Here is a 25,648-nt window from a genome sequence, read left to right on the forward strand (position 1 = left end):
CTTCACTTGGCTGGATGTTGTGAAGGGGTTTTTATTTACCCTGGAAAGTATCCTACGATCATCCACCACTGTTGTCTTCCGTGGACGTCCAGGCCTTTTTGTGTTGCAGAGCTCACCAGTGCATTCTTTTTTCCCCAGAATGTACTGCTGCGGCACAGTTTATTCGAGCATTTGCCCGTTCTGTGCCGCAGCAGTAGCCTGGCGCGCGCCCGAGTGTGACGGGCGCGCGCCGAAGCAGCGGAAGAGCGCCCTCCGATCGGGGCGCTCTTCCTACCGCTGCCCGGTCCGCCGGGTCCCCCTGCCGCTGTCCCGCGATCGCGGGACACCAGGGCTCCCTCGGGGAGCCCCTGGACACGCGTGCAGGGGGCGCACGCTCCCGATGACGCGTGACCGCGCGTCTATGACGCGCGGCACGCCGAGGGGCGGCCACTAGCAAGCCGGGAGATTTCCCGGCTTGCGGTACCGACCACACTTCAATAAAGTGTGTCGGTAGTGTACCAAACTGTTGATTTGGCCACTCCTAATGTTCCTGCTATCTCTCTGATGGATTTTCTTTTTTTTTTGCAGCCTAAGGATGCCCTGTTTCACTTGCATTGAGAGCTCCTTTGACCGCATGTTGTGGGTTCACAGCAACAGCTTCCATATACGAATGCCACACCTGGAATCAACTCCAGACTTTTTACCTGCTTAATTGATGCTGAAATAACGAAGGAATAGCCCACACCTGTCCATGAAACAGCTTTTGAGTAAATTGTCCAATTTCTTTTGGTCCCTTGAAAAAGAGGGGGCTACATATTAAAGAGATGTAATTCCTAAACCCTTCCTCCAATTTGGATGTGAATACCCTCAAATTAAAGCGGACAGACTGCACTTTAAGCCCATATTCATTATTTAACAGTAACTTCAATTTATTTTGGTACACAGCCCAAATAACAAAACTTGTATCTATGTCCAATTATTTCCGGACCTAGGTGTATATATATATATCCATCCGTTCTGTACTATGAGAAAATACTTGTAGCATTTAAAAAATAAATATGTATAATGTAACAAGCATTTTTGTTTCTATAGCAACCATTTACAAAGTCACACCCCCTTCCTCTTCTGAAACAGGCTCTGGCACACCCCTTTTTGAGCCCTGCCCTCTCTCTAGCAGTGCACCAATTGTATCTAGTGACTGCCTGGTCACATGATCTTCCCCACAGAACTTTGCACCTTGGGTCCTCATCTGCTGCACTGACAACCATTTAGTGAACCATTGAGCCGAGTCTTCATCGAACAGCAACTTAGCTAATCGCTTGTCAGTGTGTAGATTGTATTAATGCACATATTGAATGGAGAAAGAAAAACATAAACACCACAGAGACATTTTAAGGTGATTAAGATTTTTTTTTATGAGATTGTTATGGACTATGCTCTAATGCAGGGATTCGCAAATTTTCTGGGGGGGGGGGGGGGGAGGGGCACGGCAGTACCAGAGGTCCTGTGCTCTTCCCCAAAGCATTCAAATGAAATGCCGGGAACCGCGTGAGGCCTATGTAAATTCTCTGTAAACCCACCGGCAATCAGATTTGGGCCCTTGGCGACCCGTCATGGCCTCCCCTGCAGAGCATGCGGTTCTTTTCCAATTCCCCTGCTCCCCGTTCAACTTAAGAGCCCTCAATACCTTCATTTTGTTGGGGGACGCTCTGCAGATTTTTTCCTCTCCCTCCTGGTGGTGCTCCCAGTGGACAGGCGGCGCTCAACTCAGCTCTCCCGCCCCCTTCTGGCACATGGCATCGCACACATGCATGCATACCCAGAATCTCTCACACACACACACACACAGCACCTTGCATACATAAACACACAGCATCTCACACACACACACACACACAACACATACAGCATATCTCACACACAGCATCTCACACAGACCCAGCATGTCACACACAGACCCAGCATTGCACAAACACACACACCCAGCATCTGTCTGACACAAGAGGGGGCCGTCTGACACAAGGGGCGGGCTTTGTGGATTGTAATGCGGGAGACAAGGGGGAAGGCATGGGAGGGTACTTACGTTCTCTGTAAATAGCATTAGGAATGGCAGACTTCACTTATAGAGCCTGCACGCCAAAAAAAAAAAAAAGTCTTGGCAGCGCGCCAACTCGTGACTGGCAATCAGGTAGGGGGATTTTTTTTTCTTTTCGGCGCGAGCAGGGGAATTGGAAAAGAACCGCTTGGGCTGCCATGACGGGTCGCCAGTGGCCCAAATCCGATTGCCGGTGGCGACCGGGCAATTGGATTTGTCCAGCATTATACACATATACACACACACACACATATATATACTGAAATATTTATGTATTTATAAAATGTTTTACCAGGCAGTAATACATTGAGTTACCTCTCGTTTTCAAGTATGTCCTGGGCACAGAGTTATGATAACAATACATGTCTGCATTAAATGAAATGGGTTATACAGTCGATTAACAGACATTTCATGGACAGTAAGAGTTGGAAAATTGGGAACATGGGATAAAAGGGCCGGTGAGTTTCAGATTGAAACTAGAGCAACTTTAACATCAGCAAACGGCTCACACCCTTTGGCTGCCCTTTACCTCCGCCAAAGGCTGTCCACCTTTGGGGGGATGTGGAATGAAGGGGTTCAGATTTGAATATCAGCTGTGGTTTCAAAAAATCCTTTGTCCTCTTGGGTCATTAACATTCCAGAGGGTGGGGCTGACGAAATACAGCAGTAAGCAAACGCAGATATTAACCCTTCTTTCGCTGGTTATGTGAAGAGAGGAGCAGCTCTTGGGGAACCCATAAAGTGTCCTCCTTAGGGCCGACACTGAAGGGGTTCAGACTGAAACGCAGATGTAGACTGAAGGGGTTCAGATTGATATAATAGTTTATCATTAACAAATTACTTAATTTGGTGTTATTCATTATGGAAATATAATTACAGGAGATAGGTTGTCGGTTATTATCACACTAATAGGATATATAATCTCTCAGGTCTGCATAAGCATGAAGGATTTTGGTTTTACATTTAAGTGATATTACAATGATGGAAAATATTAAGTCTTGATGGTATGCATTTTTATTAATTTACTTCTAACAACACATTAGTGTACTACAGTATTACATTATTACCCATATGTTAATTTTAATCGTACCTCATGTAAATCATACCCTATAGATATCCCATAAATACTTTAATTTTAGAATACAGAAATGTTCCCTAATATGGACAGCAGATGGCACTAAGTGATTTAATCAATGAAATGTAGGGGAACATTGCATGTAGTCGAGCTTTTACTTATGCATCAATGCAAATGTGGTTTCATTCTAGGAAAGTATGCCCCAGATGCAGCATACCATGTAAGAAAAAGATAAATAAATACAATTGAAATTAACCTTTAAAGTACCATAATGATATATCTGGTATAACATGAGCCCTGAAAAGGAAAGATAAAGAGCTCCACGGATTTGCAAAAGTATCAAATTTATTGCACCATACACAACGACCGTTTCGACCTTAGTAGGTCTTTTTCAAGTGAAAAGGCACTGGTCATTTGATTATAGCATGAGCCCTAGCTTGTCAGAGGCCATTATGACTTACCAGGTACATGATGGGCACTTGCTTGTTTTTTAGGTGCAGATCAGGCTGATAGAAATGGGAAGTGGGGCTCCCTCCACTGGGTTGATTAACAATATCTAACCGATATGTACAGTATACTGTTCACTCATTTGTGTTTGCACGGACCTGTCTAGTCCTTTCTCTGTCGTTCAGTGTAAAGTACAGCATAACATAAATTAATGTTCTGATTTTTATGACATTACAAAAATTGAGGATCTACCAAATCTAGTTACATTTGAGGATAAAGTGGTTAACGTTATTGTATGTACAGCATGAATCTGAATCCTAATCAACTACATTAACCAATACCTGATTATTTGTCAAAATCATGCTTTGAAGAAGTTTAAAGGGAAATGCGAGGGAATGTATGTAGTTCTTAAATGAAAGTGTACAGTCAACAAAAGAAACAAATACAGGAATTCACAACCCCTTGTAATGAACAACCAGCTATACTAAATATAAAAAAAAATACTCAGGAATCAATCTGGATCTGAGGCTTTGCAGCATTACTGGGAAATGGAAGGATAACATTGTCAAATTATCATTATCTGCCCACAATTGTTTATAAAATGTTAATTTATGAATATGCCTAATAGTCCTAACAGTAGGTGGAGGGCCAAAAGAGAGTGTTGGCACAGTGGCTACTGTATATTTGTCAATGTATGTATTATGCAGTGGTTTTCATACCTCCCCTCAGGGCCTTGAGGCAGCCACCCAACTCTCTGTTCATATGCAAAATTTGATGCATTCACCTATGAGCCAAGTGCTTAGTTATCCCTAAAGTGTTGTGTGGCCATGAGTCCTTGAGGAGAGGTTTTAAAACCACTGTATTAGTATATTGATAATTTTCTTTCCTTCAATCGTATACATTAGAAAATGTTTTAATTTGTAAAGTGCATGTGAAGTTATTTCTTCCACTATACTGTAAACACGGACAAAGAAGAACAAACCGATGGGGAGTTACGCCTTCCCAAAAATAGTTTTGCACAAAAAAGAAAATTTAATTGAGAGAGAATTGTTGCTTCTCTAAGAGTTTAAATGACTCACATAAGGCATATGTGGAGACGTATGCAGAGCCTTTGAGATAAACTATTGTATTGACTGCAAACGCATGACAAATCTACTTGACTAAAAGATCACCTAGCCTTGCATATTTATACTCATTTGTGGTTAACAGGCCCTCACCGCCTCTTAATCTTATTTTTTTTTTAACGTCTATCGAAAAAAGAAACTACACAAGTCTACCTCACTAAATGTTTTTACTCTCCTCTTCAGAGGTGTTTAAAGATGATCACACTTTTTAAACCGTTCTCATTCTTTAGGTAAAGGGGCATGGCGACATGGTGTCCTTGTGATCTCTTAAGAATATTGCTGCTATTGCCAAGGTGTGTGCTATCCAGTCACACTATAAATGGCAAACTCGCATTTCCATGCAATGCTTTTAAGCACTGGTTGTTAAGGAGCTACATTTACTTTACAAGAAATATGGAACACCCGCACCCACACCCACACAGGCGTACCATAAAAACTCAATACATTCTCCTAGAAAGTCACCAAGGACCTCCATTCATTCTCCGTAATAAATAAAAACGTAATCTTGTGCTGCAAGCCTCATCCACGTCCTCCAGTTAAACAGAATAAAAGATTGTACAGCAGGTGAATATTGCATTGGTACGGTGTACTAAGTACCTATATTCGTTTTCATGCCTTGGAGCTATGATTTCTTTGACGTGCAATTCTTTTTTTGACAACACAGTTGTAGTGGTTGATTTACGGCAGTCCTGCTCATAGAAGTTTTTTTATAATTGACTTGGCTGTGTTTGCAAAAAAAATAAATGGATTTACTTCTGTAAAAAAAGGCTTTAACAGTTATCTATGTTGTCAATTGTCATAGTTTAGTACCAAAGCTAATGTATGTGGCACATTGTGTGATGAAATTATTGAATTAGTCCCTTTATCAGACGATGAGAATTATTTTATACAATAAAGGGAAATGTGCAATGGATCTTGTTTACATTATGCAGAAGCAAGATCTGTCATCTTGTAGGTCACTTCAAACTAGGTGGTCAGACTGTATAATGCATCCTGTCCAAATACATGACCAGGGAGGCTGCCAGGCGGATGCCCTCTCCTCCCGCCCTGTACCCACATGTAACATACGAATAAAGACAGGTAACGGGAACTAGGGGTAAAATGGCTACGGCTATTTATTTATACAGAAACCTAAGAGGGGTAAATGCCACTCCCTGCCAGAGTGCTCCTTTGACAGGAGAGGTGGGGTGTGGGGGGTCAGCCGGCCCTCGAATCGCTGAACTCGTGTCCCCTATGTGAGCGGGCTCTCCAGATCATGGATAACTGACCTTGCTCACTCGTACTCCCCCCGGGCTCAAACTGCCCGGCTCCCAGTCTGGCAAGAACAAGCACCTACCCCCCAAGAGCCGCCGCGACAAAGGCAAACTGGTCAACGACCCCTCCTGCTCAGAACCTCGTTCCTTTCATTTTCAGCTTTTCATACTACAACAGAACAAAGAGACATTAACACCCCATACAATACATATGTTCACTTTACAGGGAATACAATGGCACTGCTAGACATTTCGCTGCCGGTTGTTACATGATTGCCTGCACTACCTAATGGGATGGGTGGGAATCGTCTGGTGGGCAGCAAAGAGGCCGCGCTGCCAGCCTGGCGTTACATAGGCCTCCTGGAGACTCCTCCCTGGGCGTGGGAGGGATATGTGGGGGCGGCCAGCGAGGGGAATGCCAGCCACCCCCGGTCATGAGAGCCCTCCGCTAGGGGGCCTCTTGACCAGGGAGGCTGCCAGGTGGTTCTCCCCTGCCCTGTACCCACATGTAACGTACTATAAAGACAGGAAACGGGAACTGGAGGTAAAATGGCAGCGGCTATTTATACAGAAACCTAAGAGGGGTAAATGCCTCTCCCTGCCAGAGTGCTCCTTTGACAGGAGGGGGAGGGGACGGTCAGCCGGCCCTCGAACCACTGACCTCGTGTCCCCTACGCGAGCGGGCTCTCTAAGTCATGGATAACTGACCTTGCCCACTCGTACTCCCCCCGGGCTCAAACAGCCCCGCTCCCAGTCTGGCAAGATCAAGCTACCTGTTTCCAAATCTCAGGGGAGCGAAGATGCCATGTAAAACAAAAAGGAAATATATAGTGCAACAAGTATATACTGTACAGTGAAAGTAATATAATCAAGAAAGGGCTCCCAAATTCCTACTCACAATGGAGCAGATAAAGAGAGCAGTACAACGTACGCAATGGGACCGGAGCATGTATGTAAAGCGAAAAATGTACTTAAAGTGAAGCACTACCTTTTTTCCACTTATCGATGGAAAGTACATCGATACAGTACATGTACTGTACGGCAATCATCATATACGTGTATAACTGATGTAAATAACGCATTTGTAACAGGCTCTATTGTCTCCCCGCTTGCGCACAGTTTCGGTACAGGTAGGGAGCCGGTATTGCTGTTGAGGACGTGCTGACAGGCGCATGCGCGAGCTGCCATTTGTCTGTTGGGCGCTATGTCTTTACTCGCGAGTGTACTTAAAGTGAGTTTCCTTAAACCGGGGTATGCCTGTATATCAGCCCGTGCTTGTAGTGTCCCTGGATGGTGCAAGGAATACAACACTGATGTAGCAGAGATGAATGGTGTGCCAGCCGGTACCCGACTTAGCACTGGGTGAAGTGGGTAGAAAGTCTCCGCATTCTCGGAGAGAAAGAGAACAGACCATGGTGTGGGTCAAAAACAATTTATCGCAATAAAAACTCACAATTGGAGGCTTACTGTATAGAGGAGGCAGGCATGATAACAGCAAGCAAGGTGTAGGTGAGTAGCGATCTCACCGCTCCGTTGCTCCGTCTAGCACGCCGATACTAGCCACTGCATCCGTCTTGGGTCCTTCCCGTCACTTCCGGTTACCATGTCACATCCGCATACACGTGGGGAACGCCTCGGAGGCATTGGGCATTGGCCCTGTGTTGCAGCACCGGGGCAGTAGGCTACTGCCCTGCGAGCAGCCCCTGACTACCACCTGATACGCTGTGCGGCTGTGCCCCATCCACCACCTGGGTACAGCCTTAGCGCCTGACTAGCGCGCAATGATGCAGGGATGCCACGGCCTTGTCCACTACCATGCACTCACCTGTTAATACACAATTGCTGCAAGCGGCCGTTTCGTCTGTCCACCGCGTCATCTCACTGCCTGCAACTGCAGCAGGCAGCCGTAAAGTGTTGCCGGCCATCCTGGTTTTCTTGAATCTGCTGATTTGGCGGATGGTATTCTTATTGCTATACCGTCCACGGTAGCTACGGGCGCCCGTCTTGCGTCACAGTGGCCAGAGGTCGCCGGCGTGCCACAGGGGGGGGGCGACCTGTGTACCGATCCGCCCTGTCCTGCGTCACTGTGGCAGAGGCTGCCGCCCTACCACAGGGGGCAGCCTTCCCACCGTGGCTTTAGGCTGCCGCCTTGGCGCGTGGCCCCTGACTACCACCTGATATGCTGTGCTGCTGTACCCTTCGTAGGCGTGCCCTTCCACCGCCCGGATACGGCCTTAACTCCTGACTAGCACGCAACGCTGCAGGGATGCCACGGCCTTGTCCGCTACCATGCACTTGCCTGTTCATAACCAATGCGCTTAGCCGCTGGTCTAACCACCCCTCGTCATGGTCCCCTGCCTCGGCTTGAAGCAGACTAAACTGCTCGGCTATCGACGCTAGTGCCATCGCTGGTTTTGAGAAAGAGCTCTCTGAACTGAGCGTGTGTTTATCTTACTACGCTGCAACGCGGGCTTGCAGGAGCAACGACTGGCTAAAAGTAGCGCTAAGGTAGTGTAACTACTCGCGGGTCACCCCCGCTGCCATGAACCCAGAGAGGAAAAACAGGGATCCCGGCTGAAATAGACAAGACATGTGACAGTCGGAGCGTTGCCAACCTTCTAGCTCGGAGATCATCCATTAGTTATTATGCTCGGGCCTTCATCAGACCCCCGCAAGAAGAATTCAGGCATACCATTAACCAGTCCAGTGCCTACCCCTGTGCCGACAGCTTCCCTAGACCCCCGCTCCTTAATTGGGCCACCTCTAGGTTGATTAACTGCGCAGTCACCCGTTAGTCAGATTTGAAAAGAACCAAGGACCGCCACACAAACCTAAAGTAGCAGCCAACCGCCCTTCTCAGCGTAAGGCCTCCATGACTTAACCCATAAGAAGCGTAACCTTACCTTGATGCATGTATGGGGAGGGGCCAACTCTGCCCGTCTGATTTCCCGACCATGGACCCCGGCTGCATAGGTTTTGAGCAACATCCACCTTCCCCCCACCTAACCGAACTGTAGGGATGTGACTTTAATTCATTGCAGACTTAGAGGGGCAGCCTATCAAGGCAGACACCATTTAATTAATCCATTTTAAAAGCAAGCTATGCTATAGGGCCTCTTCCTTGTTCTATTCGCCTGTCATCTTATCCACACTCGGCCTTTATTTATCAGTGGCTTTTAAATGAAGTATACACACATTATTTCCCAATTATTGTCTATTAGTCTCCATGAACATTCTACTGATGAAATAAAAAAAGACTCACCACTATATTTATTTCAACACAAGTACCTAGCATCCACCGCCCGCATGGGTAACCAAGGGGAAAGCGCACCTACCCCCCGCCCAGTGCAGCCATTAGAAACATTAAAAATGTCTTTAAAACATTTTTTTTTTTTAAATGCTACATGTAGGATATTGCTTGAACTGCTGCTTTAAACTCATAAACCTCAGTCAAATAAGTAACAGGCACTAACCAATTGTACCACTGGAGCTTTGTCACATAGTATATATTTTATACAGTATGAGCCCCATTGCCCCAGGAGGGGGACCGGGAGGAGAGCTAGGCACCCGCGTGGCGGTGACCTACGCCATCCGCACAAGCAAAGCTGCCACCCAGCCTTTCTGCCCCCTCCCATCCCCCCGCCGGGCACTAGGGGACATGGGACAGAAGGGAAGTGCTGTAGCCCACCCATAGATAAATACCATATATAGAAAAAGAAAGGGGGGGGGGGGGGGAGAGGAACTTTCCGGACATCAAAACATCACCGTAATTTTCCCTTCCCTACTGAAACACCCAATGCTCCCCACATCAAAATAACATGCTTAAACACCGGCCAAACCCTGGGCCTAACACGCAAAAGGCACCTCCAGCCAAAATAAAGGACCACTCCACTCATGACTCTTTTATTACCCATATTCTCATCCCAAGTCCCTGTGAGAGGAACCTCAGCCCTACTCTTCCCGCTCGCCCTCGCTCCCACCCGCCCCGGGTGGCATCCACAGTGATCGGGGGGAGCGCCAACGAACCAATGTTTGCGCCAGAGCTGCTCCCCACTCCCATCCCCTTGTGCGGGAGCCAAGGGAACATGGGGGGGCGAGCCCACACCCGCCAACCTTGTTCTCCCACAGGGAACAAGGCAATACATAAGGAAGGCAAACCTTCCTCTGGAGCATCTGGGTCAATCGTCTGGCGGGCAGCAAGGAGGCTGTGATGCCCGCCAGCCTGGCCTTACTTAGGCCTCCTGGAGACTCCTCCCTGGACAGGGGAGGGAGATGAGGGGGCGGGCCAGCGAGGGGAATGCCAGACTCCCCTCTCTCCCCCAGTCATGAGACCCCTCCAACTATAGCTAGGGGGCCGCTTTACAGGATACATTATACAGTCTGGTTTGCTGTTTTTACATCTTCAGTGACTTTGTATATTCGATATCTATATAATCTTATTGGAATATTGACATACCTGTCTGAGTGGTTTCGCTGGCTTTGCATCTGATTCCCATGCTGTGCTTAAAAGCTGTGTTAACAGCGAGCATTAGCTTATAAAGGTTCCACGTGAAAATGGATTTCAGGTAAAAGGTGACACGGTGTGCTTATTTGCATGTCATTTTTTAGAATCCCTTGCTGCAGTGCAAGCACTGTATGCTAGGTTATATAATGGGGCAAAGCAGGGCTGGAGACCTGTCTAAGACATGTGAATGTGCTCACAAGTGATCTTTTTATTTTATATATATATCAAATAAAAAGATCACTTGATAGCACATTCACATGTCTTAGACAGATATCTATTTATTATATATATATATATATATATATATATATATATAATAAAGAGCAAGGCACTCCGTCTGGTAGATAAAAGGGGTGCAAATCCTATATAAACCAAATAGGTAATACGATACCGTGTGACCGAATATCAGAGGCAGCACTCCACGAGGTAGCCAAAAGATTTTGTATTTAGTGAGACATAAAAACCAACGTTTCGGTCCTCCACACGGGACCTTTCTCAAGGTGAACCCTTACCTATGTCTCCACTCCAGTCTGGGTCTTGCTTTCCTCTCTTCTCCAGCTCCCGCGTGCAGCCTTCAGTAGAATTGCATGGAATGGAAGGGCTCCGGCGCAACTGCGCATGACAGACTCCAGAAGGTCCCGGATAAATTCAACAAACTTTATTGGCACAAAGAAACAATAGGGCTTCACCACGATCTCCCCCTCTACGCGTTTCACCCTCTGGAATAGGGCTTTGAGACGGACTCCGAGACGAAGCCCTATTCCAGAGGGTGAAACGCGTAGAGGGGGAGATCGTGGTATAGCCCTATTGTTTCTTTGTGCCAATAAAGTTTGTTGAATTCATCCGGGACCTTCTGGAGTCTGTCATGCGCAGTTGCGCCGGAGCCATTCCATTCAATAGAATACAGCCAGAATTCTGCTCCGCGGGTGATCCGGCCTGATCATGCGCTGCGTAATGACGTAGAGTCGCTTGCGTAATGACGCTCCCTGACGCGTTTCGTTGCACACGGGCGACTTTCTCAAAGGGATTATCGGGATTATCAGTAATCCCTTTGAGAAATGCATATGTGTCAAAAAGAATGCTAGTGGGTGTAGCTAAATGTATACAACAAAGAACAAAAATGCCCAAAGCTATTCCATTGTGACAAAAATACACAGTGCAATACCTATATATCTCTTGTAAAAAGGTCATTTAGTTTAACCCTTTGGTCAAAGCGTCTTAAGCCTGCTGCCACTAACAAGGCATGACCGAAGCAGGTCCTAACACTCACCTGGGTTAAAATTCTTATTTACCTGTATAATTACAGGAAGAATGATCACATTAGATCTGTCGTAACCTGGCAAAATGAAACTGACCTGCAACTTGGAAAGTGGGGTGGGGCAAGCTTAAACCTTGGGGGGGGGGAAGAGCCACTACCCTCCCATAAGCTACTGAGACCAGCTGCACACAATTAACAAAATACACAGATTCCCAACAAGCTCTGAGAAACCCCAACCATTACCACATAATATATATATATATATATATATATATATATATATATAAGTGTCACAAGGAGTGCTAGTGGGCTTGGCTAAATGTATACAACAAAGAACAAAAATGCCCAAAGCTACTTCCATTGTGACAAAAATACACAGTGCAATACCTATATATCTCTTGTAAAAAGGGTAATTTAGTTGTTCCTTTATTTTATACTCTTTGATTAGTATTTGTATACTGTATTTAGCAAATATTCTGATGCTTCTCTACATATTGAATTATCTATTTTTGTTTGTTTTCTTTAGCTCTCGGATTGCAACTATGACATTGGACCCTTCTCAACAACTAATGTCTGTCTGACGTTTTGAAGAGGATTCTCTCCATGGTCACTTGGAAATATTGGAAGATTCATTGTAAGATCTCGGAGGAGAGAACTAAATTTGTACACAATCACTTCTATAACAAAAAACCCTTCTACATTTCTGTCAACTTTGGAATATAGTTGGTCAGATAAATGTACGTCCGGTTTTCTAATAAAAGGCACTTGTATTCACGCTTTCTGGTTTGAAGAAATATTATTTTGCTTAAAAAAAATATGTTGAAGAAATATTATTTTGCTTAAAAAAAATATGTTGAAGAAATATTATTTTGCTTAAAAAAAATATGTTGAAGAAATATTATTTTGCTTAAAAAAAATATGTTGAAGAAATATTTTTTTGCTTAAAAAAAAAATATGTTGAAGAAATATTATTTTGTTAAAAAAAAATGTTGACAAATATTTTGAAGCTCCTTTGTGTATATACTTATTTGAGTTGTTGTTTTCCGTGTTACAGTATGCTGCATATCATTTGTCAAGAGAAATCCCAAAATATTCTAGAGGATATAACCTTTTTTTTTTTTTTTTGGATTGGAGCTGTGTTTATAATTTTGTGTGTGACTATGCAAAATATTACTGTATAAAATGTTTCCAAAAATGTCATTTGTGTACTTTATTTCTGTTTCTGTGCTCTACAAGCTAAATCTTGTATTGATATTCTGCAATATCCACATATTTTGCTTTGTGAAAATACAAAACTGTTTGAAAACAAAAACCAAACCTAACAGGTGACTATGTACAATGTACACATGTTTATGTATAAATTGCAATGATCTACCTAATAATGGTGGATTACAGATGTAGCAGACTTAATATGCAATGTGTTGAGTTGATGCTAGTGCATTATTGAACACAAATACTTTTGAAGTCAAATGGTTAAGATAATGTGTAATTAGCAAGTTGTTTTGGGCTTTAACTCACGGAGTAATAACATCTGCTACACCTGTATTTTCTGGAAACTACACTTACCAGTATTCTGTACATACAGTAGGTACAGTACCTTGCTACCGTTTTGCTGATTTGCCAGTCTGCACCTTGCATTTACCAACCAGATGCTGGATTAGGAACAAAGTCCCTCCCAAACAGAGTTTAAAAGTAGCTATGGAAAACTTTTCTTTTGTCTTGTTTGCTCAGACCTCACCCAGCTCAGTGTGGGACATCAAAGGTACAGACCTAGATTTTTCCATTCTCGTCGCTGCTGAATCCAGATACTGTAAAATCCTATCCTGTCAGCACAGCTGCAAAACCGATACAGACACAATTTAGTGTCACCAGCAAAGATGGAGACTTTGCTCTCTCGGCCAACCTCAAGGTCATTAAAGCAGCAGTCAAGCTGCTGTTTATTTTTATTTATTGTTTCTTTTAATACTGTATGTGCATCAATACAATCCACGTAATTGGCTAAATTGCCGATCTGCGAAGTTTCGGCTCGGAGGTTCACTAAATGATTGCAGGGGAGTATTCTGCAGTCAGTGGAACGCAAATGCATATTAATATGACAAAGTTCTGTGGGGAAGATCATGTGACCAGGCAGTCACTAGATACAATTCACCCCAGTAATAAGGAAATATGATTTATGCACATCTCTTCCTTTTAAAAGCACCTAATGATTAAAGGGAATAGATATTGAATAAGTATGGCATAGACGAGAGTACTGCCTTTGAGGTTACAATGTTTACAAACACTTTAAGCATAAAATGTAAACCTTATTTTTAACTATATACACAATTAGAATCAACACTCCGCTCTATCAATGTAGCAATGTAAAAAATGCAAAATGGTGCAGGGAAACCAGAGGGACCAATCAATCACCAAGAGTTATCAAAGTTCGTAGCCCGCACTTCTATATAATTAACTACCCGAGCCAAGACAAAAAATAATGCTAAAAATGAATATATTAGCTCATGGTATATTCAAAAACACAGTGGGATAAACATAATAAGACACCAACAAAGCTGAAATTAATCAGAAAATACTTATCTGTGAGCTGCACCTGGAAAATAGGAGATACAAAGAAACTACGTAGAAAAGAGAGAGTTTGTTGTGGTATATGCACTCAAGCGCTGGATCCTTAACATGTAAATGCACTCAATATTACGCATAAACAGTGGCACGGCATGAGGCTAGTGGTATATGATCAGCAGAAACAGCAACTGTAACCCTCAATAAGTATAAGGTCCATGAAGAGATACAGTGACCCTGAAGGTAAGAGTTAGTGGGCTTGAACCCACTCCTCAAAACCTCGTTGGGATAGTCCCTGGACCACTATTATAATACGAGATTCACTTCATACTGTATATGTAAATAAACTCACATTTGTGGTATACAGCTGTCCTGTGCCTCCAATTGTGCATGCTGCCAGTAATTAGATCAGAGGAGACAAAGTGTGGAATATGGTGCACAGCCAAGAGAGTGGGTCAAAAACCAGTATAAAAATGATTACTTAATTATTATATAGTTACATAGTAGATGAGGTTGAAAAAAGACTTCCGTCCATCAAGTTCAACCTATGCTAAATTTAGACAACAGATACTTTATTCTATATCTATACTTACTTATTGATCCAGAGGAAGGCAAACATAAAACCCCATTAAGGGGAAAAATTAATTCTTTCCTGACTCCAAGAATTGGCAATCGGTTTAATCCCTGGATCAACATCCTTCCCATGTATACTTATTTGGTATATCCCTGTATACCTTTCCCATCTAAAAAGATGTCCAACCTTTTTTTTAACAAATCTATTGTATCTGCCATCACAGTCTCCATGGGTAATGAATTCCACATTTTAACTGCCCTTACTGTAAAGAACCCTTTCCTTTGTTGCTGATGAAATTTCCTTTCCTCCAACCTTAAGGGATGGCCCGAGTCCTTTGTACTGCCCGTGGGATGAATAGTTCTTTTGAAAGCTCCTTGTATTGTCCCTGAATATATTTGTACATAGTTATCATATCCCCTCTTAGACGCCTCTTTTCTAATGTAAATAAATCTAATTTAGCTAGCCTCTCCTCATAAGTTAGAATGTCCATCCCCTTTATTAATTTGGTGGCTCTTCTCTGCACACTCTCTAGTTCCATAATGTCTTTTCTTAGGATTGGTGCCCAAAATTGTACTCCATATTCAAGGTGTGGTCTTACTAATGCTTTGTAAAGGGGCATAATTATGTTTACTTCCATCCATTGCCCGTTTGATGCAAGATAAGATCTTGTTTGCCTTTGCAGCTACTGCATGACATTGGGCACTATTGCTAAGCCTGCTGTCTACAAGCACTCCTAAATCCTTCTCCATCAAGGATTCCCCCAATATATCTCCATTTAATTTGTAAGTCGCCTTTTTATTCTTGCATCCCAAATGCATAACCTTACATTTATCTGTATTAAACCTCATTTGCCATTTACCTGCCCACGTTTACAGTCTCTCCAAGTCCTTCTGAAGAGAAATTACATCCTGCTCTGATTCTATGACCTTACACAATTTAGTATCATCAGCAAAGATTGGGACTTTGCTCTCGATCCCAACCTCAAGGTCATTAATAAACAAGTTTAAAAGCAGGGGTCCCAGTACTGATCCTTGAGATACTCCACTCACGACTTTAGCCCAACCTGAAAAAGTTGCAGTTATGACAATCCTCTGTTGTCTGTCCTTTAACCAGTTTTCAATCCAGGTGCATATATTATTACTGAGTCCAATTTTCTTTATTTTCTACACCAACCTCTTGTGTGAAACCGTATCAAAAGCCTTTGCAAAATCTAAGTAGACCACATCAACTGCATTACCCTGGTCTAGATTCCTACTTACCTCCTCAAATAAACAAATAAGGTTAGTTTGGCAAGATCTAGCCTTCATAAATCCATGCTGACTACTACTAATAATTTTGTTTTCCATTAGGTATTTCTGAATATTATCCCGTATTAAACCTTCAAGTAGTTTCCCTATATTGAAGTCAGGCTTACAGGTCTGTAATTCCCCGGGTGTGATCTAGCTCCCTTTTTAAATATAGGCACCACATCTGCTTTATGCCAATCTTGTGGTACTGAGCCTGTGGAAATGGAGTCCTTGAATATTAAATATAATGGTTTTGCTATTACTGAGCTTAACTCCTTGAGAACTCTTGGATGTATGCCATCAAGGCCAGGTGCCTTATTTACTTAAAATTTTTCAAGTCGCTTATGAACTTCTTCCTCAGTTAACCAATTGGTCATTAATATGGAGGTTGTGGCTTCCTCCTGTGGCGCTACTATTGAACTTGATTCGTCCCTGGTAAATACAGAGGCAAAGAATTTGTTTAATACCTCTGCTTTTTCCTTATCTCCAATAATCTGCCTACCCATCTCACACTGAAAGGGTCCTATATTTTCTTTTCTCATTTTTTGTTAATAAGGTACTTAAATAACTTTTTAGGGTTGACCTTACTTTCTATTGCAATCCTTTTTTCATTATCCATTTTTGCTAATTTAATTGCCCTTTTGCAATTTTTGTTACATTCCTTATAATTCTGATACGATGTCTCCGTCCCTTCTGACTTAAAGAATCTAAACGCCTTCCTCTTGTCCATTTCCTCCCCTACCTGTTTATTTAGCCACATTGGTTTTAACTTATTTCTTTTATACTTATTACCCAAGGGTATACACTGATAAGTGTGCTTTTCTAACAATGTTTTAAAGACTGCCCATTTATCTTCTACATTTTTCCCTGCAAAAACATCCCATTGTATTACTACTAGATTAGACCTCAGTTTATTAAAATCTGCCTTTCTAAAGTTTAAAGTCTTTGTTGAACCCAAGTAATCTGTTTTTTGATAATTTATTTCAAATGAGACCATGTTATGATCACTGTTACCCAAATGTTCAGGACTTGAATATTTGTTATTACTTCTACATTGTTTGATATGACCAAATCCAGAACTGCCCCTCTCCTGGTTGGTTCCTCAATAATTTGGGTCATATAATTATCTTTAAGCACCCCCATAAACCTGTTTCCTTTTGTTGTAACGCTAATCTCATTGCCCCAGTCTATGTCTGGATAATTAAAATCCCCCATTATGCAAACATGACCCAGTTTTGATGCCTTCTCCATTTGCAAATGTATTTTAGCTTCCTCAATCTCACAGATATTTGGTGGTTTATAGCATATTCCCATAAACATTTTCTTTATACTTTTACCTCCACTGCTAATTTTTATCCACAAGGTCTCTACATTTTCATCATTCCCTTCATAGACATCATCCCTTATAATAGGTTTTAGATCTGGTTTAACATATAGACATACTCCACCTCCCCTTCTATTTGTTCGATCCTTCCGAAAAAGAGAATACCCCTTTAAATTAACTGTCCAGTCATGAGTTTCATCCCACCATGTTTCAATAATGCCTATGATATCATACTGCTCCCTTGTAGCTATTAATTCAAGCTCCCCCATTTTATCTGTCAGGCTTCTTGCATTAGCAAGCATGCATTTAAGTTTTTTTTCAGCCTGTACTATTATCTTATCTGCTCCTTCCTTTCTGCTCCCACTTGGTTTAGTCTTTAGAAGTTTTCTAGTATTATCTCTATTTACTATGGGTATCTCACTGCTTGTCAAACTTGCACTTGCCCCCATTCTACCTCCATACCACCTTGTATCCTCATCTATTCCATTTAGTTCATTATCTGTTTCATTCCCCTCCCCCCTTCATCCTAGTTTAAAATCTCCTCCAACCTTTTTAGCATTCTCCCCCCTAGCACAGAAGATCCCTCTTCATTGAGGTGCAATCCGTCCCTAGAATATAGATGGCACCTCTCAGAAAAGGAGTCCCAGTGCTCTAAAAACCCAAACCCCTCCTTCCTACACCACTTTCTTAGCCATGCATTAACCTCCCTGATCTCTGACTGTCTCCCTGCGGTAGGGCATGGCACTGGTAGTATTTCAGAAAATACTACCTTGGAGGTCCTTGCCTTAAGCTTTTGGCCTAGATCCCTGTAATCATTTTTTAGGACCCTCCATCTTTCTCTAACTTTGTCATTGGTGCCAACATGTACCAAGACCGCCGGGTCAATCCCAGCCCCCCCCCCCAACAATCTGTCTACCCAATCCGCAATGTGCCGAATCTGAGCACCCGGGAGACAACAAACTGTTCGGTTCATGCGGTCCCGGCAACAGATTGCCCTATCTACCTTCCTAATAATGGAGTCCCCTACCACCACAATCTTTCTTTGCATCTGAGCATCCTGAGTCCCCACTGTGCTGGAGGAACTATTCCCCTGGCTGCTAGAGGAATTAGTCTCCCCCAGCCTTGCCATTTCTGCCCCAACATTCCCAATATCTTCACTCAACATGGCAAATCTATTGGGATGTGTCAGCTCAGAAACGACCTGCCTGTCCCTATTGCCCCTGCTTCCCCTTCTAGCTGTCACCCAGCTACCTACCTGCTCCTCACTAACAGCAACTAAGCTACCTACCTGCTCCTCACTAAAAGCGCCACCATCTGCACCACTAGTCGAAGCAAGGGCCTGCTCAGTGAGCTCTAATTCCCTTTCAAGATTGCCAATGTCCCTCAATATTGCAAGTTGCCTCTTCAGATCAGCAATCTCTGATTCTAAAGAGACCACCTGCTCTTACTTCTCACAGCGGTATGCTCCTTGGAACAGCTGCTCCAAGTGCACATACATGTGGCAAGATGTGCATTGAGTGGCATTTTCAATCCTGCTCATTCTAGCAACTATGAAGTTTAGAAGTACTAACAGTAAACTGTACTTCAATAAACTATACCTTGTTTAACTGCTTCTGGTTCTAACTGCACACACTTTAACCAACCAGCACTTCAATCAACCACACAGATCAATCAGTACACGCAAGCTCAGGATTCGTTAAAAGCCTCTGTTTAAATAGAGACACCCACCAGGTGTGTTAGGTTATCAATTAACTAACCCCACCCACTGCAGGTGTGTTAGGCCAGCCAATTAACCAACCACACCCACTCTGCCTCAGGCAGGAGAAAGGGAAAAAAAAGTTACAGGCTTCAAATTACAGCACACTTTAAAAATAGATTAACCCACTGCACACTCCCCAAAAACAGCCACCCCTGCTAGTATACCCAGTACTTCCCTTTCCTTTATTATTAAGTCCATGTTAAAAAAACGGAGGTGTAGCAACCCTCCTATGCATTTCATACGTGTTTGCACTGATAAAATCATCCTTTTATTTATCCTTGATAAAGTGCAAACGTGCACGAAATGAGTAGGAGGGCTGCTACACCTCCGTTTTTTAACATGGACTTAAAGTAATTATTTTTATACTAGTTTTTGACCCACTCTCTTGGCAGTGCGCCATATTCCATGTTTTGACGATACAAAAAACTACAGCTGGTATACAGAAGCAGTACACAAAAAGGAGGTTAAAACAAAAGTGAGGATACTATATAAATAAACAACCACACAAGTGGGATAAAAAGGGTAAAACAGCTAGATATACAAAAAAAGTGACAAAGGGTCAACGTTTCGGGCGACAACCCCATCCTTGGGCCGGTTCCTCCAGGTTCTATACAATAGATGCATGTCCCATCTGTATATCTATTCATTTACTATAACATATATTTTTCTCTTTGCTCCTACGTTCTGAGTCTGATCACCTGTTTATTTTGGAAATGAACTGACACCGCAGGGCCACCTGTTCTCGTCAGGCTGTTACCATGACAACCGGCATATCATCTCGGCCTCCATCGGTACCTCCATTCAACGTGATGTAGTGACATCATCACTCAGGGCCTTTTCAGCTGCTCCCCCATGTCACTTTTTTTGTAAATGTATATCTTTGTGGTTTCCCCTTCACGTTCCTTTTTTTCTCACTGGTGTGATTGTTTATTTATTCAGTATTATCAGTATCCTCCCTTTTCTGACCTCCTTTTTGTGTACCAGCTGTAGTTTTTTGTATCTCCTGTTTTCCCTACATTCAGTACTGTGCAGCTCACAGTAACTTCTGCTTCATTTCAGCTTTCTGTCTCAGCTTCCACATTCCATTGTAGTGTTGGTTCTTATTATTTTTATCCCACTTTGTATTTTTGTATATACCATGAGCTACTATATATTAAAAAAAAAAAAAAAAAATTAAATGATTCTTTCCTGGCTCTTGTGTAGTTATTTATATGTGAGTGCGGGCTACCAACTTTGATACTTCTTATTTTAAAATATTTTAAGGCACAAAACTCGTCAAGTGTTCTACACTTTAAATGACTCCAATAGTACTGAATGTAAATATTTGGGTTACTTTGTGATTTCACAATTTTCATGTGGAAACTGTAGGTATGAGGGTTATTTTTTGCGTTTCAGTATCTTTTGCATATATCATTCTTATTTAAGACAGCTAAAACAATATAACGTCATGGTGACTAAACCTTGCCCAGTTTCACACTAATGTGACTTTAAGCATTAATACTCCAGTTCTGCAGTGCCCTAAACCTCCAACTACTGACTGTATCCAAACCATACTTACTTTATGTTTCAGTGATGCCTTTTACATTTCATTACAGTAATTTATTATTATTTATAATTAAATACATGCATGTCACATGTGGGGGTTTTTTTTTCACTGCTGCAAAATCAATATAAGTTGCTAAGTTGTTTTGATATTTCATGTCCCAGACCATCTTACAAAGTTGCAACAGTTGGGGTATACGGGAGGAGAAAAGCAAAAAGCTGCTGCGCCGCCCCACCAAGGTATTGAAGAGAGAGAGGGTGACAATGAAAAATCTTCAATTTATTGTATTTTCGTAAAAAACGGAGAGTCACACTAATAATAATAATATGTTCTTGTACAGTGCTGCTAGTTTTACGTAGTGCTTTACAGAGACATTTTGCAGTCCCTGCCCCGTGGAGCTTACAATCTATGTTTTCTTTGGTGCCTGAGGGGGAGAGCCGGGGAGAGCCAGGAAGGCTGCTGCAGGCGGCTAGGCGGAACCCCTGGGACTGCTCCACGGAGCCCCAGTGTTGCGCGGAACCCTGGTTTAGAATCACTGGCCTAGAGAGAAACACATCTGCTCCCAAAGAGACCGCATTTTTACACTTTAGTGCTCTTTCCCTCTCGATCCTGAGGATGGTACAGTAACCTGCTTTTTGTTGAAACTTCTCTGAATTTTATGACCTACGTATCCTTATGAGAGACATTAGAGATGTCATGTATTGAACGAGGTTTTGGACATGTTTGAAAACCAAAAGTCTGACTGACCATATTGGCGTTGTAGTCTTCGGTTTTATTTGCAATACAGAAATTTAGGCCTCGGGTTTGCAGACTGTTGAAATCCTGTTCCCACGCAGCCCAATTAGTTTGGATTACTTGCAGGAATGTAGCTGTATATCTGAAAGCTTTTGTGCCCAACCTTTGGCATGAAAGGGGAATGTGCCAATCTAATTAGGTGATTATAGTTTGGCCAAAACATAAGATTCTGTTTCAATTCGCTTGAAATGATCTTTCTTTGCAGAGATTACAGGGCAGAGTGTCACACTACGGCTTTGAAAGCTTCCATTTGGCCCAACACCAATGGCTGGTTTACATGAACAAAATAAAATGACGAATCGTGTCAAAAACATTTGTGAATACGCAGCTTTCGCTAAGAAATTGTAAAGTTCTAGACAATGATAGCACATCCCTACTCATGCGTGTGAGTGACAAGTACACATACAAGAACTCAATGCTGAGGTTTCTATTACATTTTTATGGAACATCAACAAAATAATTGGATCTAATTACATTAATTGTTAACATGTAAAACTGGTAAACTGAATGCATCAGGATATTTTTAAGATATTTAAGTAAGAATCCCTGACGAACAGGGCATTACTGGCCAATACTGACCTGGCTGGAAGAGTTGAAGGCCTGAGGCGAAGCAGGGAACCTGGTTCAATTCCCAGTGTCGGCTCCTTGTGACCTTGGGCAAGTCACTTTATCTCCCTGTGCCTCAGACACCAAAAACATAGATTGTAAGCTCTATGGGGCAGGGACTGTGTCTGCAAAATGAACCTGTAAAGCGCTACGTAATACTAATAGTGCTATACAAAAACAAGCAATTATTATTATTAATTCTTATTAGAAGAGGCCTAATAGGGGCATGGCCTGGCACGTTACAAGATGGCTGCATAGAGCTGGAGCTCCTTAACGACACAATAAATTGATTAACATCTATACACCAATGCTGCGAAAGTCACATTTAATTAGCAAATCTTTCAAGGCCAGCTCAGTAGCTACACATCAATACCACTTCTATAGCTAATGGCCCAAGATTACAGGCGTGGGAGCCTGGCACTACAGAAGCCTGTTGTAAGGCCCAACTACCCAGGCTACGGGGACATCCAGTGAGGTGCGTGGCCCTAGGAACAATCACCCGCAATCTCCTCAAGTACCAGACATATATCTGAGGTGAGCGGGGCCGAGCGGAGGTCAGCGGGGCCTGCGCGGAGGGGAGAGGGCCTGCTAGTCGGAACCTGCCCTGTGATGCGCTGCTTTTGATCGGAGTACTGGGATCCCCTTGCCTTGCCCTTAATTCAAGCCCTTTGTGGGGGGCTTTGTGATCTTTGTGGGGGCTTTCGCTGTCCCTCCCCCTCTGCCCCCCATTGCCAAACGGGCATAGAAAAAGACATATAAAGGTCCCATCCTGACCTAATCACGGTTGTCACGCGAGGCTCACAGTGAGGCGGCTGTTCTCTCCATTTTCTCCATTGCTGTCTCCTCCGCGGGAATCCAGGGAGGGGGGGTTGCCGGGCACGGGTGGATGGAGGGGGAGACCGGAATTTTCCCCGAGAAAAAATAAGTACCCAGGTCTTCGCAGGTTCATTGCAGCCACGTGAATCCTGCGATAGATTGTATACTATTGTACTAATAACATGCATGTAATGTTTTTTGTGTGATGCATCTCATGCCAGCATTCATCCAATAGAGTTATTACTCTCTACATCAGAATGACTCTAGACTTCATTTCTGACTAGATATAAATTTATCAGTCAATATTTGTGATCGACCTATCTTTGAAGTCATTCATTATGGAGACTGCTGTCATGATACACACTAGATTGTCTGGTATAAGTGTTGTGTATTTCCATCGGTCCTCCCCACCAGATGGCGCTATATTGACAATTTGGATTGTCTACCAAGATCCCCAGTTCACTGGAAGATCTTGTGAGACGGTCATAGAGTTCCGATTGCATCAATCAGATACTATCCCTATTTATACACATACTTATGGCAGAATGGGTTATACTCTTTGACAAAGGGCCAAGGCCCGAAACACGTCAGAGTGCACTACTCTGTTCCTTTTTGTTATGTCTCCAGTCACTTATTAAATTAGATTTTTTATTCTTGGTGTGCCGTTTCTATCTGCATTCTACCTGCGCCCTACCCTGCTTGCAGTGCTCCACTGATTCCTCTCACGAGGTTATCCTCCAACAAATCAGGGGAGCTCGTCTCGTAGTTATGAAATAAAGAAACACTACATAGTGTAATACTGTTGTGAATAAATTTGTGCAAACAAAGCTCAAAAATGACTACTCACAATAAAGCAGTCAAATTCAGGCAGTCATCCAACTTAAGGGGTGGATGTTCCCTTTGTATACAGCAGCCACCAGCCCCCAACCTCCAAGGAGAAAAAAAGAAGAAAAGAGACCATATAGTGCAGATGGTATTTAGTATTAAAAGGGATTAAAAAAATGCAGGCTTACACTTCATATGATCGAGGTAGGCAGTATGATATTTTAGGTAGTGGGTGCTCATCTGGTCGCGATCCTTTTGAGTTCCTCACTATCCTCTGCTCCACCGCAATACTCTCGCGTCCACACCAGGCACTCCCGTTGCGTCACTTCCGGTTGTTAAGCGAACTTCCGGATCTGATGACAGGGGTGGACCTCAGTTGTTCTTCCTCTTCGGTATGGGCTGAAACACTCTACATGTTTCGCCTTTGTTACGGCTTCATCAACAGCGAAACAGTCATCCACCCAGGAAGTCAGTCACCCACCCAGGCAGTCAGTCACCCACAACCCAGGCAGTCACCTACCCAACCAGGCAGTCAGTCAGTCAAGGCAGTCAGTCACCCACCCAGCCAGTCACCCAGCTCGTCAGTCAGTCACCCAGCCAGTCAGTCAGTCAGTCACCCACCCAGACAGTCAGTCACCCACCCACCCACCGACCCAGGAAGTCACCCACCCACCCAGGCAGTCAGTCACCCACAACCCAGGCAGTCAACCCAGGCAATCAGTCAAGGCAGTCAGTCAGGGCAGTCAGTCACTCAGTCACCCAAGGCACTCAGTCAGTCAAGACGGTCACCCACTCAGGCAGTCAGTCACCCACCCACCCAGGCAGTCAGTTACCCAAAGGCAGTCAGTCACCCAGGCAGTCAGTCATCCACAACCCAGGCAGTCAACCCAGGCAGTCAGTCAAGGCAGTCAGTCACCCACCCACCCAGGTAGTCACCCACCCAGGCAGTCAGTCACCCACCCACCGACCCAGGCAGTCAGTCAGTCACCCACCCAGGCAGTCAGTCACCCACCTACTGACTGACTGACTGCCTCTTATATATCTCAGTGGGAAGCAGACCTAGGGGAAGTACTGGAGGAAGAAGAGTGGATGACATTTTTGTTTCGGTAGCCCAAAGCTCAATTTGCACGATGTTAAGGGAGAACTCATATAAGGTAATGATGAGGTGGTACAGTATCTCAACCCACTAAAATTATCAAAATTTGTCACAGGTTACTCCCCATTCTGTCAAAAACAATGTGGAGAAACAGCAGACTTGTTACATATACTGTGGTCCTGCCCTCCCACTATGGGAGAAAATCTGAGATTGGCTACACAGGATCTTGGGCCTCACCCTTCCACTAGACCCATGGCTGTTTCTATTAAATAGAAAACTACCAGGCATTTCCAGGACTGAAGGTAAATTAATTGCACAGTTTGCAACAGCAACTAGGTGCGAGATCGCAGCATTATGAAAACAGTTGGAGATTCCAAACATTCCCAAGATTCGGAACCGAATTTGGTTTGTCTGCCAGATGGAAAAGTTGACAAGTTTGGTCAACGACTCTGGCACAAAATTTCTAAAAGTGTGGCTACCTTGGTTAGCCCAAATGAATATCCCTGGGGTGAGTATAGCCACAATTATGCTTCAATAGGACGAGATGCGCTCTCCCTTGACAAAGGGGAAGAAGATTTTTGACACATGATATTAAATAACTATAAGATGACATCAGTCAAATGGACAAAGGATAGAGATGAGTCCACACAGGGGACAGGATCCTGGATATAGTTAAAGAGAACTGTTCTAGACTGTTGATTTGTTCTAGAAGATATTATATGCGTTCCCC

At 43.4% G+C, this 25,648-nt stretch overlaps 1 protein-coding gene across 6 annotated transcripts in view; it reads left to right on the plus strand.

Annotated features, from left to right (window-relative positions):
* Nucleotides 1-12,933, plus strand: part of C2H8orf88 (chromosome 2 C8orf88 homolog) — a 78,956-nt gene extending 66,023 nt beyond the window's left edge. For all 6 annotated transcript variants that reach the window (XM_075582912.1, XM_075582896.1, XM_075582880.1 and 3 more), the window contains one exon: nt 12,262-12,933. In XM_075582912.1, the coding sequence (XP_075439027.1) occupies nt 12,262-12,324 (63 nt within the window). In that variant the 3' untranslated portion in view covers nt 12,325-12,933. The remainder of the gene's footprint in view (nt 1-12,261) is intronic.
* The last annotated feature ends 12,715 nt before the right edge of the window (nt 12,934-25,648 follow it).

The sequence above is a fragment of the Ascaphus truei genome, chromosome 2 (assembly GCF_040206685.1).
Source record: "Ascaphus truei isolate aAscTru1 chromosome 2, aAscTru1.hap1, whole genome shotgun sequence".
In the NCBI taxonomy this organism is placed as follows: Eukaryota; Metazoa; Chordata; class Amphibia; order Anura; family Ascaphidae; genus Ascaphus; species Ascaphus truei.